Source organism: Colius striatus, chromosome 9 (genome assembly GCF_028858725.1).
Source record: "Colius striatus isolate bColStr4 chromosome 9, bColStr4.1.hap1, whole genome shotgun sequence".
NCBI classification, from domain to species: domain Eukaryota; kingdom Metazoa; phylum Chordata; class Aves; order Coliiformes; family Coliidae; genus Colius; species Colius striatus.
Window position 1 is genome coordinate 10,588,884 of NC_084767.1, and position 20,759 is coordinate 10,609,642.

The 20,759-nt window shown below is 36.8% G+C and overlaps 1 protein-coding gene across 1 annotated transcript in view; it reads right to left on the reverse strand.

Annotated features, from left to right (window-relative positions):
* RANBP17 (RAN binding protein 17) overlaps window positions 1-20,759 on the reverse strand; it is a 148,668-nt gene that overhangs the window by 50,254 nt on the left and 77,655 nt on the right. The window contains exons 16-20 of the mRNA XM_062002363.1: window positions 16,258-16,338; window positions 11,070-11,133; window positions 10,877-10,985; window positions 6,640-6,743; window positions 530-618 (exon numbers count right to left, since the gene is read on the reverse strand). Of these exons, the coding sequence (XP_061858347.1) occupies window positions 530-618; window positions 6,640-6,743; window positions 10,877-10,985; window positions 11,070-11,133; window positions 16,258-16,338 (447 nt within the window). The remainder of the gene's footprint in view (window positions 1-529; window positions 619-6,639; window positions 6,744-10,876; window positions 10,986-11,069; window positions 11,134-16,257; window positions 16,339-20,759) is intronic.

Below are 20,759 nucleotides of genomic sequence, written 5' to 3' on the forward strand. Positions count from 1 at the left end.
TTACTTATGGAAGAAAACTACAACCTAAAAATTCTCATTTTATTTTCAGATGTCCATTTTCTTCTGGATCAAGAAGACTGCAGGTGTTGTTATATTAATAGAGTTGACATAAATAGAAAGCCACTGACTAAATTAAAGACATGATTCATACCAGAGAGAGAAATCTCCCCAGATAGCACTTGTACGGTATTTTTTAAGCACATTTGATGTTAAACCAAGTGTAGGTACATTGTGTTTGGAGTTAAAGACACAGCTTTTCTTTATGAAAATATTAGGGATTTATGAAGGCAAAAAACCCACTTGGATATGTTTTCTAGATTAGTAGTGTGACACAACAAAAAAGTGACCTCTCTGTGGTCCTTCCCAGTTAACTGCATGGTTGCCATTGTGCTGTAATTTTAGCTGATTACACATTAGTTCATTTAGCTTTGTTTCCTCTTCCCCACTGTGCCATACTATTAAACTAATGCAAGGGGCCTGGTATCCCTCTGTGCACAGAGCTGGTATTGTCACAGTGTAATAAGGATACATCCAGTCAAACAGCATGGTGTAGCTGGTCTTTGTGTTCAGTGCAAAGGCAATCCCTCGAAGATCCCTTGCCAGCCCGATCAACATACGCTGTCAGTGGGAAAGAGACACAGTAATTGATTTTCACGTTAGCACAGAGCAGATGGAGTAATAATCAGCCAATAATGACCACATATCTGATTTTGATTCATTAGTTTTAAATGTCTCGCTGAAATCTTGTTTTATAAAAACCCCAAAGATCCTTTTAACAAACAAGATTTCTCAAGTTTTACAGTGACAACACTGGCAAAATGCTTAGGAAATGCTGTTGATTTTTTGATATGCCATCCTAATGAATAATGCAAATTAAAACATAATATATGAACACTGTGTATTCAAGTTTCAAAGTGCTTCCTGCATTGATATATTTAAAGTAATAATAACAATAAAATGTTAATTTAAGCTTGTCATATTTTGAACGAGGTCTAAGACCAACTGATACTTGTAAGCTACAGTTAAGGTTGCACTGAGATTCCCATTGTACTGTTATTTTGACATATCTTGTGATGTTTTTCTTTTTAAAGTAGTTTTCCAAGTTAGGTTTCTTCAAAAAGAGACTTTTTTTGTTTACAGCAGAGCATACAAATCTTCATCTGTATTAACATTAGTTCTGAGATGCCTATTTTTTTCCCTTTAATGACTGAAGCGTGGCTTCAGAATCCTTCTAACTCAAACACAGACATGTTATGCATAGCTAATTAGCCCCTAATAAAGGGATGTTTTCAGGATAATTAATAGACATCGATAAAAAACCTCAGTGAATGAAAAATATTTAACAATATAAACAATTTTTCCAATTGAATGAGACATAAAAGGTATTTTTTGACAATTAAGCAGTTTTAATAAATTTTATCCACGTGTTGCGGGATAATAATAAAAGACCACAGTACTGCAGTCTGCTAAAAACACAAACAAACCAGAGAAGCATGGCAAAAAAGCCAAAAAGGAGTTCCCTCTTTGAAACCAGAGTTTTTAACAATACAGCCCTTGGTGCTAACCCTGCAATATTCATAGTGTTAAGAAATACAAAAGAATCACATATGAAATTGAATGGATCCCAGAAAGATGGCTGATGCCTTGTTAAACTGCTGTATATCATCTCACACAAGGGCTAATTTCTGCTTTCCACGTGCAGACCCATTAGTCCAACTGGTTTGGGTGGCACACACATAGATTTATCCAAGCATAAACTGACTTCTCTGCAAAACACTGGTGAGGTTGCAAGAGTATTTTAATACTTGCATTTCCTTTCAGTTCTGCATTGAAATGGCCTGAACTTGCAAGATGCTCAGAGGTCTCAACTCTCATTAACTTTAATGGGACTCTCAAATCACAAGAGAGGAAGTGTTCAATACTGAGAAGATGCAATATAAAATCTTTATATTCATCTATATTTTCATACTTTGTGTGCTGCTTTGTCCATAAAGAAAACAACTGTTTAGCTGACATGGTGGTCAAAATGCAAAGAATTGAAAGAACTCAGTGCAACACTTGATACTTCTTTCTGAATGGATACAGGGATGCAACAATATACACAGGGAAGTGGAAATCTTTCTGATTGATTTTGGTTCCTTTGCCCACTGTAGCCACAAAAAAGGAGACAAGCAAGACTGCACAAAGGAGAGGCTGGAAGCAGGGAAGAAGAGGAGCTACAGCCCCTGGCAAGACATGAACTTGCCTTTGTTTGAGGATGCACTTGAAGAGCTCACCATCTTAAAAGGTGAATGAGAAAAAGACAACCAATCCAACTCCTGTTCCTCTAACATGTTCATCCCATTTTTATTAAAAAAACTTGTTTGTAAGAAAACTGTTGCTTGGTTGTGAGACTTTCCAAACTATTGATAAAAGTAGCTGTGCAACTTTCTTTAAACGATGGTCCCAGATTCCTGGAAACTTACACTAAGAGCAGGCAATTTCAGACTCCATTTGACCTTGAACTCTAAAGAAAGAAGACCAACTACTGCATAAATCACATTTCTTGGCTTTTCATTCTTTAAATTCAGGTTTTGTGATTAAAAAGCCCAGACCATTAACCACATTATTCTTAGTAAATGACAGTCTACAAGGCACCCCAATACTCTTGCCCTATAAAATCCCAGTAAACTCAGTGGTTTAGAGATTATCCATCACAACTCAAGTCTTACAAAAGACTGGCAACATCCAAACAGCCTGTATAATAGCCTACAGAATCCTGAGATAAATCCTGATCCATTCAAGTCATTTGCAAAAATACCTTTAAAGTTTAACAGGAGTAAAAAATTACCCCAGATTCTGTGCCTGCTTAAGTCACAAAGCCTAATATTTCAAGAAAGTCTAGGTTGAGTCCAAGATGACTTTTCAAACAGGACTTACATGCATAAACTTCATACACTTATACATCTACTTTTTGTCATCATCCTGTGGGATTCAAAGTGCCTTGCAAAGTGAATTGAAGGACACATAAAGCTACTGCTTCTTTCACAACTGAATCTCAACCGTTTCTGGGGCAAAGAGACAGTTTATAACACCAACAGCAACTGGAAAACGAGTGAGATGAAAAGTGAAGAACAGTAAATACAAGAAAGGCAGCAAGAGTTGCTTCTGAGTAGTATGTTTACACGCTGATTTCTTGCTAATTGAAACACTTTTAATCACATTCCAGTTTCAAAATACCATTCTCTGAATGTCAGTGATAGATTCACTTAAGATTAATGAAAAGCCATTTAAAAAACAAATTCAATTATTTTGTTTCAAAGTCCTGAAGATTTTTCAAAGGAAAGGAACTGGAGGTTTCAATATTCACAGGAAAAAAACCCCTATGACTTGCCAATGTGTGCCAAGTGTCTGGGTAACGCAGTTTAAACCAGCCCAGACGACTCACGCCACCCACCCCCAAAACGGGGCTTGTAATGGAAAGTCTGACAGACCCTTAACTATAGTGGCACTACTGGGTGCAGCTATAATATTACCCTCATAATTCTACTATATAATAACAACAAAGGAAAAAAAAGGTGAAGGGTCATTGCGCTTTGTCTTTAGAATTAAGATGGCTGTCTTCATCCTTACAGCATACTCTTAATTCTGGAGACACGTCTTAATAACCTCTAAATAGTTCCAACAAAAGAGCCGTGTCAGAGGAATGAGCAGGCCCCAAGGTGTTTCAACCGGAGTGTTTTCATCTGCCTTTATTGCTCTATCCCTCTCCAGAATTAAGGCAATAACCTGTGATAAATTATTCAGGAACTGCTACAGGGATCAAAGCAAAATCATTCTGTTAAAGTGCTGTTTGCAACATTTGGCACTTAGTGTGAAAACTTTTAATGTGTGCAAGCTGAAAATCAAGGATTTTAAATAATTTAACAGCATGGAGTTTCTACAAACCAGCTAAAGATAGCATGTTGCTATTTAACTGCTTTTTCTTCAGATCCTTTTTATTTTTTTCCATGTGTTTCTAGCAAACCTGATGATGTCACAACTATAAACAAAGTACAACCGAGATTCCGGAGACTCAGTCGATATTATTACTCAACCAGATTGTCCAGAGAAAACCTTGAAATTCCTAGGAGGAAATTAGCCACTGTTTTAACACTGAACATTTTTCTTACCAATATCAAAATGTGAAGAAGGAAGTAGCAGGGAAAAAAAAGCAAACAAGGAAAGCACAGTACATAATTACTTAAGCCATCTTCAATTATATTTGATCTCCCTGGAAATGAAACCTAAACATATGCTTTGTATGCAGATGTAATGATTACAAATGTACTTTAAAGAGAAAGAGCTCCCTTGTTGCAACTGTTTTTCAATGGGGTATTTCAGAAATAATAAAAAGTGAAAAAAAAAAAACCCTAGCCAGTTAGAAAATCCTAGTAAAAACCACAAATTAAATGAATTTGGCAGTCCTGGACCATTTTCATAGTGATATTTTAACAGTGTCATCTCCCTGTGGACTGGAATACTAAGCATTTTATTGAAGAACTGAACTGGTTTTGTTTTCAGTACTTGCAAAATGAAGTACCTGAAAGCACTTTTGCATGTATTATTTATTCATCATGATAGAAAAATAGCTTTAACCTAATAAATTACGTTTAGGACAATTTAGAGCAAAAGTTTTGTTTATGATAAAGCAACAGATTTAGTTCTTTATCAGTAGCTTAAAGCACCAAGTTTTCTTTATACAAATTAGACAGATGGTGCTTACAGTAGAATTTACTAAAGGTCTGTCACAACAAATGCAGCCAAGCTGCATATTTAATCACTGCAGAACCTTGTCTACCTGCAGCTGCCAACTGCTAATCCAATTTCCCTGATAAATGTGGCAAGAGACACGATCAGCAATAAAGAGCATCTAACTCCATTTTCCTGCAGGGCGTCTTTTGATGAACATTTAGGACGGAAGCACGGAGTGCACTGTGTGGCCCTGGCTTGTGGCAGCTGCATGCATTTTGAAGACACAGTTCTCAGGTTACTCACTTAATTCTGCCACTATCATTATGTTGCTATTGATCTCGGTAGCTCTTGTCTACACAGCATTACTCTAGATGAAGCTGAATCAGGCAGTTATCATGCATCAAACTTGCTCAAAAGCCTGGAGATTTCCCCTTAATTACTTGTGATTTTATTTGCAAATACCGTTAAAGTGTAATCAAGCAGTCACTTTCCAGGGTCGTTAAGAACTTGCTAGTTTAGGAATATATCACTGGCACTCCATTAAAATTTCTCTGCTAAGATAGTTTCAGCAAACCAGACAGGACAATGGAAAAACTATTTTAATAGACTGAATCCTCATATGAGATAAACAGTTTCCTACAGGAAGGGTGATGTCGTCCAATGGGCTCTTTGTTCTGAATTTTAGCATTTATAACTTGAAAATGTAAGAAATGAATCCAAGACAGATGAACTGCATCTGTTAATAAATGAAAAGTTATCAGAATTAAATACATAAAGCAACAACAAATGAGGAAATGAAAATGAAGCAATTGTCAAAGCAATTTTCAGTGCTATTTAGGAACAAATACTGGCTTAATTCAAACGGTTACTGTGACCTGTGCATCTTCTGGTCATGTCAGAGATGTGCTGAAGCCAAATGGTTCACTAAATATGTCTAGCATATCTGTTTATTTTCTTCCAAAGGATGTAGATAAATATGATGATGTAACAGTTAAGGTCCCATCATATTTTAAAATAGCAGATTAAAAATGACTGAGAGTTTCTTCACAATCACCCCGTGGAGCTGAAGCGAGCACTCCAGTGTGCATTGTTAACTATTTATTCAGTGATGGTAGAAGGGGATCTCTTTAATGCAATAGTGCTCTAATCTATTATCATTCCTGATGATGCAGCCTCTATCTAGCAAGTCTTTTTCTTCCCTAAAATATACTGTTGTTTTGACACAAACAGCTTGCTACACTTAAGGATTTTACTAATAAAACATAATGTTGTGTTAGATATTATGACTGTTGCCACAGCTGAACTGACTTGTCAAATCAATCCTAATATGGCTCCCACAGGCACATAAAAACCTTATTTAGCTATCAGTTATCCTAATCACTTTGTTCAGTTTAAGGGTGCAATACTTCAAGACCAGTTCCTATTTATACATATATGCCCAGCCATTTAATAAAGTCTTGATTTATATAATAAATTCTTGTTTGAAAAAATACTTTAAAGCAGCAGTGTTTTATCAAGTGTGTTACAACATGTCTCCTTATACCCCCAAATAAATATGTTCATATACACAAACAGGATACTTGCATGGCAAAGGGAATATTACGTATGAAACAGATAAACTGGCAGTGAAAACAAATTCATCCCTTTGATTATCAATGGGGCTCAAATGGAGTCACTTCACCTGCAAAGCACTGAAAAAAATCCCAAGGCCTTTACAAAACCTTCTAACAAAGTTTATTTAGGATAGCAACTCATCTCTACTGTCTCCTTTCCTAATCTACGTACACAGGTACAAAAATAAGTATATAGATATACACATGCCAAGAGAGACAGACAGAAAAGATCACAATTTTGCTGTTCAATGCTTGGTCCATTATTCATTTTTCCCATCAGTAATATCTTCACCTGTAATTGAAATCAACCTACCTTTGCTTCTTCTTGTTCAAAACTACTGTTAAGCATCTGGGTCACACTTTCAAATGAAACTGTGAGGGGAAGCATGAAATTCTCAAACTCATCCTCGTCTTCACCTGCAGGAGAAGAAACCAAACCAAACAGCAAAAGCATCACAGCATATTCACACTGCTGTTTGGTGGGGTCAGTCTTCTATAGAGATTTTTATAGAGAGTATCTTGTATAGACTTTCATAGAAAATCTCACTGACATCATAGGAACTTTCATGCAACCTGCAGGAACAAAAATGTGAGTTTGACATATTTTTACTGAGCTATAAACAAAGAAAACAAATTGTTGATTGCAAACAACTTGTATTTGAGACTGGCACATCTCTTCATTTCCAGTCTTTCTCCTTTTCATACTGCTGCTCTGTTACTCTGACAGCATTTGTTCAGTACCCTAGAAGAATATTCACTTAAGAAATTCAAGACTCAACAGTTAGAAAACGTCAAATTTAAACCTGCAATAATAAATTAGACCCTTTGTAGTATGAGGTTTAAGTAACAACCTTATACGATCATCTGCTACTTCTACCTATTGCTTATACAGAATGAAGCTGCTGTGGAAATAAATCTCAACTGTTGGGGTTATTTGTGTGACACTATTGTTTCAGAAACTGTGAATTTACAGTAAAAGAAACATGTTGTAGGTAGGGGAAAAAAGAGATTGTCTTGGTTAGACAGTTGAAAGATAACCTGGAAGTCTGGATTGTTCCTGTTTTGTCATGACACTGATCAAGTAACTATAAGCAATAACTTTTAGAAATGGCAGTTTGCATGAGGATTGCCACACACACTGCAGATCTTTAGACCCACATGGAGGTTGCTTGCCTCTTGCATGCAGATCCCTCTTGAGACTAATTCGGAGTAGGAACTTATGTTCTTTAAAGAGATCTTTGCTATAGGACTACTTTCCCTTCTCTCTTCATTGGCAAAGTCTGGCAGACTTTCAGTTGAAGTTAGGAGTCTTTTGTGTGTCAAGCTGTTTGTGCATAATGTAAGATTCTGACTTCAGCTCCTACACTTCATAACCCCATGGGTAACATGGGCATAATTCAGGCCTCTTATCTCTAGGGATACTGAGAAGACCGAGTCACTTACTTCAGTACAAGAGTAAAAATGACAGAAAATCCCAAGAAAAAAAAAAGGCCAGGAAGAAAAAACAGTCACATCAAAGCAAAGTGTAGACTAACACATAAATCCACATGACAACACAGAAAATAAAGGTTAAAAGAAAATCACACTATCCAGTAGCTTCTCATTAAGCTATGAGAACAGATCTTCTGAACTGAAAGGGGCAAACATCCTCTGAGAGAATTAATTGTGATTCTGCAACTAAAACTGCCTCATAACAATGTAAATATTTACAATGCACAGAAAAGCTGACCAATCATTTAGAAAGAGTTCTGTACTGGTATTGTCCCATACAATCTCCATGACAATACTATGCACACATCCAAATGCAGATGAATCCTTCCTGAAGGCAGAATCTCAAGTGTACTTCATTAAAAAGTTGAGAAGACCAAAGAACTACCAGAATGTCTACTGTTGACTGGGAGTGCCACTTTAATGGTAAAACAGCTAGTTCTGGCAATGGGGTAAGGGGAAATCTTATTTGCTACTTCTGTCTTATATTTCAGTGCAGTCAGTGAGGAAAGAATACACAATTAGGAGACTAAGTAGTATTGCTCTATTAAAAAGTGTTTCTAAACACAAATTGCTGCTTATACATTTCTTTTGCATTCCTGTAAAAGTCACATTCACATCCCATGAACTGTACAGTATTAATGAGGAAAGAAAGAAACAACCCTCAACAAACCTACCACGGTACATTTTTCATTGCTATAAGCAAAACTACACATAAAAATCCTTTTAACGTCCTCTCAAAGAAAAGAGATGTCTCAATTGTAAGTTACAGTAGAACTGAGTGTGGCTTATAGCTATAGTGGTTTAAACCTGATTCACTTGGAGAGGTTTGGCACTGAGCATGACTGCATATACCTTCAAGTACAGGTATCCTGAAGGTATTTTCTGCAGCTTAGATCTACTGCTTTCAGTAGTGCAGGGAAAAAAAAAAGTGATTAAAAGCTTATTAATCCAAGTAAAATGTTTATTTAAACATAATTTTTACTGTTGTTCTTGTATTAGTTTCGGTTACTATATACAAAAGAATATTCAGTTGACTTTAGAAATCTTGGATTAAGAATCTTGGACAGAACAATGCAATTCTAAATGACAAAAAAACCCCAACCCCCCAGCCTGAGGCATATAAGGAACTGAAAGTCTAATTATCTTCATATGAGGTTAAAGTAATTCAACAGAAATCAAAGTGCATTTTGAAGCAAATACCAATTAATACCTTACTGTTCTTTCCTACTACAATTCCATTTTGTCATTCACTCCAACAGCATATACTTTAAAAATGTAAACATTCTGAATTTACTGTATTCAGCTAATCTCAACAAATATTTCTACATCACACAATTACCTGAAGCAACTTCCACCAATTACAAAATTCCTCTTAATTTCATTTCCATATAAATTACTTGTCATTCATAGAAAAAGATTTTATAGAAAGCTCTTAGTGTGAAAACAAAAAACGAGAGAAGACATTTGGTACGGTGCTTTTTCATCTCTTTGAAAACATCACTGATTCACAAGGCTTAGAATACTGCCATTTAATGCTTTCATCAACATACAGAAAGGAGAGTTTGTATACACCTCACTTCTAAAATTTGGATCCTAATCCACAACTTATAGCTGTTCATGTCTCTCTGTGTTTTTCTATCAGTTCAAACCCTTACTAAGTAAGTTTATTTCAGTAGGAACACCAAGGACAATAGCCACAAGACTGATGGATGCTTTTTCCATATAGTCCTAATCATTTCAGATCTTGTAGAGCCTGTTAATCCACAGGAATCAGAATGACCTGTCAGCTTGTAAATGGTCCCAAGTCATGTGCCTGCATTTTGTCCAACATATATTTACACAATCTTTACTTTGAGATGTAAACTCCTGTCATTTTGTTTTCACTATTTTTTTCTCTCCTGTAGGAAAAGCTCCTGAAACTGCACATGTAACTCATTTTATATTACAAAATGTACCTGTTGCTTACGTTCACAACACTGAGCCTGTACTGAAAGCAGTTTAGCTGCAAGTAAATAAATGCAGGTCCAGCTCACAGTTGCCATTCTTTAAGAAAACACTGATATACGTGGTTTGGCCAGAGTTAACGGTCTTCAGCACTGTTCAGCAGTAGACACTACAGACACCCATTGTTAGACAGAGAAGTAGCAACTACTGTTGGCTGTTGACCATCTGTGTTGATCTCTTTTGCACATGTATTGCCTAGATAAGTCCTTGCACAAGGGCTGGAAATCAGTACACAAAAGACTTGCCGCCTTATTTTTTGAAGGCCCTCATGAGTAGCACCTCTCAGAACACCTATAGGCATCCATCCTCACAAAAGCCCTCAACTAAACAGGGCCTCTGATTAGAACAGGGGCCACTTGGGACATGCTGCACTCTTCACTATCAGCTTCATCAACACATGACTTGTTTCAGTATTCACTTCTGACAAGGCCAGCCTTCTCAGTTTAGATAACAGAGACCTGATCAGACGTAGAGCTCTGCATTTCAGTCCGTTGGGCAAGAGCAATGCCTGGGTTCAAAGTGACTGAGTCCATCATCATATCTAGCCATATTAAAGAATGCACTGGGCTTTACATGTGCTTAACCTCTCTAATTTCCTAAGGACAACTCAAAAGGTAACTCCAAGCACATGTTAAAGTGTCACTGGTTGAACTGCAGAATGTCTTGGCAATGTTTATTGAAACTTGGAGGGTCTCTGTGTTTTGGGAACTTGCTGAAGAAACAATATAAAAACCCCTTCTGCTAGAAGCTGGAAAGTTCTGGCATAATTGGTATGTCACTTGGAAATGCAGAACACTCAGGCACTTATTGTAAATCCTTACACTTAATACAAAAAGCGTTTGTGTACAAAAAGTCAACTCATCTTGCTTTTTTCTTTAACCCAACACAACAAACACTGTTATTGTTTAATGCCATAAATCTCAAAGTTGGTAGGTAGTGATTAACATAACATATTTACTGTAAAATTAAGCTGCTGTTACATTTAATAACCTTCAAAATGCCCAGTACTACACAAGACAGCGAGGTGTCTCAGGGACGTGGGAGGAGCACCTTACCTAAATCTACCATGAGAAGACGAGTGAGGGCAGAGTAGAACACCGTCCTGCACCTGAGGTCACTGAGGCGGTAATTATCGCTGACTCCCAAGAAAGGGAAGTGCTTACTCTATTGAAACATAAACACAGGAAAAGTTAACTGTTCTACAAAACTTACCACACAAAATGGATTTAACATAGTAAGAAAACTTACCGTGTGATTCTGAAGCATGAATTTCACAGCCTCTGTTTTCACCAGCCTTTTGAGGAGACTGTAAGTAGGAGGTGTTAAGGAACCACCAGCTTTGCAGTGTTATCATCACACTGTTGGGTTGTGTAAACTTTCAGAGATTTTTAGTGAGAAAGATGTCCTAACTGAAAAAAAAATCTGAATTTAATCTAGAAATATATGTCACAGAGAGATTATTGAAAACATTAAAGATCATAATCTATTATTAATTAAAGCAATTACTTTCTGTGGCATATATTCTAGTCACAAAAGAGATGAACTCAATGACTTTTATAATTAAACAAAGAGTTTCTAATAATAAATGGTGCTGTTTTTTCCCCAGATAGACTCACGTCATCAATATATGAAAAGTAAGAAGGAAAAGGTGGTTTTGCAATTGCAAAACTGCATTGAGGATAACTGGCACTTAATGGGACTGGTGGCAGCCCTAAACAGCACCAAAGCAACGGCCTCAAAATCACAGAGGTGTTCTTCCAGCGCCATCAGAAATCATACTGAATACATTTTGGTTACAACAGGTAAAATTCACTCTCGTACGTACTAAGCTTTATTAAACACTTAACCAAAGTATTTTCAGATGTATCAACACCAAATGGAAATTTCTTAAGAACATACAAAGTTTAAGAGTCAGAGCAAAGTCCACAGCAAGGTGATACAGCTAGGGATTCTGGATGTACCTCTGGATACTTCCACAGGAATCCCAGTTTCTTCAGCTTTATAAAATATGAAGCAAATCTCATTGACTACTGCTAAACATGAACTGACATCTCCCACTCCACAACCTGGCTACGGCAGCGAGGCCACAGCCCTGCCACCACACTCGCTCACAGTGCAGATCCCTTAGGGAGCTCCACTGTTCTGGCCCAAGAGTTGGACTAGCAAAGCTCTGGGACTCCTGGGCTGAAACTGCTGGCCCTGGTCCAGCAGGATAAGCTCAACACAGTTTAAGCACACAAAGATCCCAGGGAGATGTACACATTAAAGGACACTGAAGCAACATATTTCCTGGAGTGCATATATGCCACAGCTCACACACTCTAGCACGACTTACCAGGTAGTTACACCTGATGAAATGTAGTCTTTTTCTTGATATTTCTTACAAAAAGCACAAGATGTCATATTAAATCAAAAGTTGAGCTTGCAAAAACTGTGATAGAAGCCCCTTAAAGTTCAGACAGCTAAGACTTGTTTCACAACATGAATCCTTTCCTAGCTGTGTGTTATGAACACACATGCATGAGCACACACAGATTCCCTCTCTCACATGATCCAAACATTTGGGGCTGGGCAATGGACGTAGTATTGTGTATTCCAAAAAGAGCCAGCCTGACATTTTTGTGAGCTTTCGTACAGAAGTAACTGCTGCCTTGAGGGATGCTAGGAAAAAGAGAGCAAGAAATGGCCAAAGCAGTGGAGTGACTTCTGCTTCTTCATTTGACATAACATTGCTGTATAACTTTCAACTAGTCAGTTAAATTTTTCTGTCTGTTCTGTATCTGCAGGATATCTGCATCTCTCTAAAATGAGGACATAAAAGGCTTTATGATATCCAAGTACACCAAGATACCTTTTAGGAATGCCACATCAAAATTCAAACCCCAGAAACACTCATAAGTATTGAAGGCATCAAGTGAATCAAATGACTTTTGGGCTTAAAACCAAGACTCATTGGTTTACCAAACACTATCAGTCCCTGATGTTGATGAAGTTCTTTAGGAAATAATTATGATTGCGTAACTTCAGACTGTATGGTGGCGCCTACAGTCCTGTACACAGAGGATTTTGCAATCAAATACCCACAACACTTACTGCTTCTATTGTTTTATTCTTTTTCTTTTGAAATGCCTCACTCTGCCATTCCTGCACATAATTGATTGAAGAGTTCGATTACTTTTACGGGAATAAACAATTTCCCTTTTCATTTTAAACGGATTAAATTCTTTTTAAACGGGTGAAAGTGTAAGAATAGGTTTTATAGCTGCAATTGGAAAATCTCCTAATCTAGTTTTAAGTTGATGTTCCTCTGTCAATCTATAACATTTGTCGTAATGTTACCTGGTTTTATATTGCAAAGCTGCGTAGTTGGGTTTTTTCCCCTCTGTTACAACGACGAGCCTTTGCTAACATCAGTCTAACAAAGATAAGGATAAAGAATTTTTGAGAGGTTATAAATATATTTTACCCCAAGTTATTGTAAAAAATAACAATGAAAATGTAGTTATTTTGCTACGAAAAATATACAGTGGGAAAGTTAATTATTAGAAAGAACTAAACACGCATGAGGGAGCATCATGGCTTCACAGACATAAAGGAATGACTAACATTCCATTATGTAAATGAATTCAAAGATACTTCACGAGTGATCAGCTAGGAGGGACATAATGATTTATAATTCAAATAACTGAGCTTTGAAATCAAATTGGGCTAATATATTTCGAAATATGCAAACCTGGAATAATTGTGAAAGTCATGTAAACCACGACATCAGCTCCAATCATTTGTTGCCTTTGCTGTTAATACTGTCTTAGGCTTTTTCTTCCTTTCTTTCTTTCCTCGCCCCCTTGGTATATAATAGTTGCTGGAGTTATGGCTTGCTTTTAAATTCTAGATTATCCTTTAGAAAAGACTATTGTACATACAAAAAAAAAAAGAAAAGACCAGATTCTAAGATGTGTAGAAGTTGATTGACATAAAGGAAAGTACTGAAATTAATGACATTATTATTTTAACCTTTCAGGCTAGCCACAATTTCATCTATATCAAATACTGAGAATTGATCCACTGGATCCAGCATCTTCACAGCACACCATTTCTTTCCAAGCAATATATACTTAGTGCCTTTTAAAAAATCCCTAATATAATGTGAAAAGGTCAAAGTTTGCAATGCCAGGAAGTAGTTATAAACTACTTCATATGTTTGAAATAAAAAGTACTTGGGTATTATTATTAAAAAAAAGGTATTGGTAGAGTTTTTAATAGGAAAAAAATACATATCTTTAACAGCCAAAATGACCAGTGAAATTGGGTTGTACATCATTTTCTGGGAAAAAGGAAAAACAGCCTCGACAGGTGTAATTTATCATTTTTCTGATTTAATACCAAAGAAATATATTAAAATAATAAAAAGAATCCTGAAATCCTCAAAATTTGTAGTGATAAATAGCCCTCCCTGTCTTTATTGCATTATGCCTACTAACAGAAATATTGCATGGTGGATTTTGCCAGACAAGGACGATTATTTTCCAATAAAAAGTTGCATATTAAATTCCAGCACAAAAGTGGGTGTCTAATACTTTTGAAATCTTTTATGGTTTGCCAGAGAACACAATTTTAAACTTAACTAATACAACATCATGGGGAAGTGAACCAGGATTAAAGCTGTCTTTGTATCACCCCACCCATATACGTAGGAAAGCTCCTGCTCTCTGAATGTTTTTTTGTCTGAAGTGTTTCCATCCAAATGTAATTGAATAAATTGTTGGTATTTATGGTTTTAGTTAATCTCTCTTTTTACTAGTCTTTAAACATTTCACATTGATGTTTACAATGTTTATTTACGAAGTCAGTGCTGCTTTACATCCTGACTATCAATAGGGGTCTGAAGCTAATCTTGTAACAGCAAGTTTCTGCACAGAAAAAACCCACAATACCATCACAATTCTACTCTTCAGGAGAACTTTGGTTATTAAAGATCTACTTTTTCATCCTTCCTAGGTCCTGATATTATTATATCTACTTCATGAGCAGAAACTCATTTACTGCAAATATAATTTGAGTAATTCGAAAACTAAAATTATCCAGGACATTTCAGTGTTGCAAAGTATTATTTACAAGTTTATACTGACCCTCATTTTTGTGACCTCCCTTGTGATTACATGCCTCTGAAAGCCTCCGGAAGGCAACGTGAAATGCTAGATGCTTGTTGGCTTTAGCAGTAATACACGGCTGATTATTTCAGCAAGTATACATACATAAATAAACAGGCAAGCATTTTAAGTTAGGTGCAGCACATCAAATTTCCTGGTTATTTTGAAAGTGTCTGTACCTTCATAAATCTTATTAATGAAATAAATGTCTCCCCTTCTGTTTTTGTCAAATGCCTTAGTAATGTTTCACTTTGGAGCCCTTTCCAGTCCTATTTCTGTGATGCCACGAGAACATAAACACATGCGTATTTAAAATATCAAGTTAGCTGCTTAATGGTATTTCAAGTAAATATATAGAAGTACACCTTGTATGATTTTCATTAAACAAAATTCACTTACAGCATGTGAAACCCACACTCATCTTTCAACCCAAAGAAAGATATTGAAATTCTTCCTATCCGATTAGAGTTCTAGGGAGAAATACAATTATCCCCATTGTCATATTGCAGGTGTCTTCCCCTCTGCTTGTCTAACAACCTCCTCTAGAAAATTACTGAAAAGTTGCTTTTATTTTCAAATAGCAAAGGATTCCAATATTGAATGTTTTTATGAGCCCTGGTGGTTTATTATCTGTCGTATAGTTTTAAGTGTTGTGTCACATCAAGAGCAGTCACTGGTTTAAAAGTCTGGCTCAATTGACTGAAAATTCAAAGAACAAATATTCTTCTCCAACTAGGATAAGATGTAAAAGGTTTGCAACAGATAGAAAGTTAGCACCCATGGTTTGAGGGAGGATTTCACAAAAATACTTGAACCCAGACAAAAATGCACCTGCAAAGTCAGGGCTGTTTTATCAGTAGTAATGATGATACTGACACAGCGGCGAACTCAGAATCACAAAATGATAAGACATGTAAAGAGGCTTTAAAATCTAACTCATGTTTCACTACTTAGTTGACTCATCCTCAAAATAGAACCAATCCTGGTAACAGAATCAATTCTGTTCTCAATATGGTTCAACTCATCAATAGCATTGACTACAAGATGATCTGGAATGGGATACATGAATATAAGCAACTAGGATATATTTCTCTTTTGTTGATAAGAAGTAGGTGGACATAATCATGTCTTTTAAAAACCATGCATAGAAAATATAAACCAAAAAGCATTCATATCCTCAGTGGTTTAAAAATGTGGCATACAAACCAACAAAAGTCTTAAGATCAATTTTTTTTACCTTATTATTTTCAAATGACATGTTTTGCCATATACAATAAAAAGGATATCCAACAGAAAGGTCATTTAGAAGCTGGAGAGTTCTGGAAATCACAGGCTCACATCTTCCTTGGTATTTAAGATTTGTAACACTAGGATAAAGAAAAGAGTGAGGTTTTGTAACACATTTCCTTTTTTTTCAGAGCGCAGTGCAAAGCTCAGAGTAGTAGTGTATTATACTACAAATGTGTTTCTCTGATACATCTCAGGACTTCCTATTTATGAGACAGAAAATGCTGTACAAACCTGCCACATCTTTTTCCTGAACAAGGGATTCAAATGTTTTTGTAATATTATAACAAATACATTCATTTTAAAAAATTCCATCATCTAATATAATGAAATAAATTCTCTGAAGCTCATCCCTACTTCTTACTCACTTTTCAACACATTATCTGGTCGCTTCACTTCTGTAGTATTTATTTATCCAGTTTTTCACCAGGTAAAAACAAACTGCTAAACATTTTCTAGGCAAATTCCCATAGGAGAAATGGGACAACTAAGGGACAATTCACAGAGCTACTGATACACCATAGTGCAATTCCAACTTGCAAATCTTGTACTAAACCCGGTTCTTCCTCTTCCTCAGACCAAACACTTTGAAGTCAAGATACATAGAGGATACTGCATTCCCCTAATAACAACCCCTCTCAGACATAGGCATTTAAGAAGCACACTGATTAATGAGCCAATGAATACATTATGATATAGGATAACACTAGACCTATCATCAGTCCTTGGGGAACACCACATAAAACAACTTATCGTCTTTGACAGTAAACTCTTACTGTCAGCCTTTCATCCTGCAGCTAACACTTGTCCTACCACCTCCCACAGGTAAAGTGTGACACACAGCACAGAGCTGGGACCCTCCACAGCTTCTTCTGTCCTCTGTGCAGGTCAGTGCAAAGAGCAAAGTGACTTGGCATGGAATCTGCTGATTTCACCTACTGCATTTACTAGGAGGTGAGAAGGTGACATTAGCCTTTAGTTGAAAGGGGTACATTGAAGCCAGTAAAGTGGATAAGTACAATTTCTTTCAAAGAAGGAGTGGTTACAGCAATAAGAGTCACTGATCTTTTCCTAGTCTGTCATCTCCTTGCTTTCTCAGGGAAATATCAGGTAGGTCAGTGTCAACAGTCTTATTGAAATCTGAATATCTGATACTTTCTGCTACTGCTGTAAATTCCAGCCAGTGAGTCCAGGAAGATATTACTCCTCCTCCCTCAAGTAGCCCAAATGCATTTATCAGTTATACAGGGACTACTAGTAACTTTTTTCTAGTATTTCTTTGAGAATCCAAGCTGGGCTGATGGGCCTGTAAGAACCTGCTTCCCCTCAGTTCCCTTTTTTGAAAGCAAGTCATGTGTCCTGCTCATATGGGACATCCACTGACACCCTCAATTGCTCAAATCCCCAAAAGAAAGCTGACCACCCCCTTCCTCTCCACAGGAAAATAACGCTGCTTAAGAGAGTCACAGGAGAGTTTTTGATGCTTGAATTCATCTGGAGAAATACAAACAGGCTATCATAGCCTTTTGAAGCATAGCCCATTCAAATAAAAAGGCAGCATGACTTCCTGGCTCAGAAGCCCTGGCACCTATTCCTGATTGTGATGTCAAATTGTTAGAGTGTATGTCAAACTCCCAGGTGATCCAGAGAAGTCATTTCATATTTGTACGCCTCAGTCTCCTCCATAGAATATATGCATAATGATTCTGACTTTAAGCTGTCAGATCTATTGATGGAAGGTCATGTTGTAAGAGGTATAACCAGTACCAGCTATTTATACTGTGATGCAGCTGGATTTCAATTCTGGGAATACGGAACCTGAAGAAGAGATGTTAAATGCCTTAAAATCAGCACTGATTATTGCTTGCACGTATTCACAGGCTGAGGAATATACTACATCACATAAACTCTCTCTCTTTTTCAGGAAGTTATAAACCCAGGAACATAGTTTAAAGCAGTTAACTCTAGTATAATGCTCAGGAAAAGGCAAATAACAATGCAATTACCAAAGCAGTATTCCTCAATGTAGACGTAGAAACAAACATTGATTTGCTTTATAAAATCTCTATGAAGAGCTACAGAGGTTCAGATTGCCTTAAAGAAATAGCCCATTCCAGCAAGTCCATAAGTCACAGTTTATCCCTACTATGGGGAGTTCTGGAGATGTTTATAGTTGCACTAAATCCTTAACAAGTACATACCATACAAAGCAATAAAAATCAATTTGGACTACCCAGATTTGACATCAATATCAAAATCATAAAGAGGTTATTTTGCAAAAGAGCAAAATCTTTGTCCTTTGGTAGCCAGATTAAGGCAGTAAAAGAAAAACAAGAAGTCACAGTGAGAGCTTGAAGAGAAAATTAAAACTGTGTAAGGAAAGCTCTTCATCCAACAATCAGGGTACTTAAGTATATACATCTACTCTTTCATGATTCACACTTGTATTTGGATGCTGATAGATGAAGTAAGAATATAAAAGCTAAAAAGGGCTTGTGAGCAAACAGAGGCTGAAAAATGTCAATTAGAATGGTAGCCACTCTCCCTTCTGTTTCTGCCTTATTGATACAAGGGAAGATGAAACACAGATAAAATGACATGCTTTAAGAAACATCTACAAAACATTAGCAGTAGCTGAGAAAATTTGGAAAGATCTAGAGAGGAATCTCAGAACACAAAAAGCAGTTTCCCACTATGTAAGGGAGAGAAGCCAAAGAATGAAAGGGGAGAAAAAAATGTACAGCTCTTGGGGAAATCACGGCAAGACAGCAGTTAAACCCAAATGCTGGTGTCCTTCCTCTTTCTCTCTCAAGTGGCTTATTGATTTAAAATATGAACTAAATTAAACAGAGTCAAAGGAACCAATCATCAAGTTTCAGATGAGTCATGGAAAACAAGAGCTTCACCTAAAGCTATGCCAATGCCAAACTCACCAAAACATCTATGGTAGGTGAGCACTGAACACATTTAAAATGTAAGTACAAAAAAAGTGGAAACTAGTTTGTAAATGCCCGAAGAGCTCATGCATTCTCTTTCCAGGCCTTCAACCTCTTCTCTGAAATGCAATGGGTAGGTTCATTATCACAATAAAGCTGAGGAATCGAAGGAACACTATACTACCTGCAGCCACACAGGTTACTGTACCTCTCCTGCACAGGAGGTTTGGTAACATGGCAGTAAAAAGCAGTTGTAAAAGGAAGTTTCTATCAGTCAGAATAGATGACGACTGCTGTAAATCAGCAAGTTTGGGTGTGGTGTGGTTTTTTTGTTGTTGGTTGGTTGTTTTTCTGTTTGTTGGGGTTTTTCTGTTTGTTCTAAGGCAGAGAGTGAATGTCTTTCAACCAAATCCATTAAAAAAGCTTTGAAAATCTCTTCCTTATGTGGAACTTAAGTTTCAGTAATAACAAAGGTAGCAAGAAAGCTCTGAACAGTCATGTTTTAATTATTTCTTGTGGATTATCATCATTTACAATGAAAGCTCTCTGAGGCTCAATGACAGTGATTGGATATATACTTTTCATTAGAGCTGGACAAAGGTGAATAGTTAAACAAGAGTACATTCTGTTGTGAATAAAAGTGCCAAGTTTTAGTTCACTATGATTCACAGAGTCATACGAGTGTCCAGGAAATTATTCAGAAACCCAGACTTTTCATACTAATGTATTACTTTAAAAAATCTCCTTATTTCTATGTGCATCACCATAGAGAAATCATTCCAGCAGTTAGAAAACCAAACCACAAACCCCCATCTACCAGCAATGTTTAGATATGTATATTTTCTTACTATTTCAGTTATTTTGTCATGACCCAAAATACTAAATATTTGAGCAAATATTTTGTGAATCTACCTCAGGATAAATCACTTCTACATGAATTTGGTAATAAATGAGAGGAACCATGAGAGGTTTACAAAGAGTAAGTGGAGAAAAGGAAAGGTGCTTGCAGACAAAATAAATATAAGACACTTTCAGCCAAATGCCCAGGACAGATGGAACTAAAACTTCTCCAGTCCAAATACTTCCTTGCCCCTTACCTATACAAGGAAGGATGGAGATAGACAGGCAGCTGCTGCTCAAAGGGAAGAGCAGTGGAAGGAGAGGACCATTGTTGGTTTTGGGTACAATGTCTCGCTCCTTGCTTTAATCGTCCTGGCCTTGATTCACTTCCCAGTAGGCCAACAGGCTTAAGAATATGTGATGTGGCTGTTTTGGGAGGAATTAGGAGCAATGAGGATAGAAAAATCCATAGAGACAGAAGAATAGTCTGTGCCTTTGAAAAACAGCAACTCAGGGCAACAGGCTAAGCAGAAGAAAGTCTAAAGAGAAAGGTCAGGACCTTAGGTCATAGTCCTCCAGAACCTTGTTACCTACTGCAACTCTACTAGCTCCTTCAAAATCCCATTGCTCCCTCTTGCCTTCTGTAGCTTGAAGAATAACTATTATTTCATTCAGTCTTTAATACATAAATTGAACAGTAGTAGCCACTAGTAGCTGTAACACAA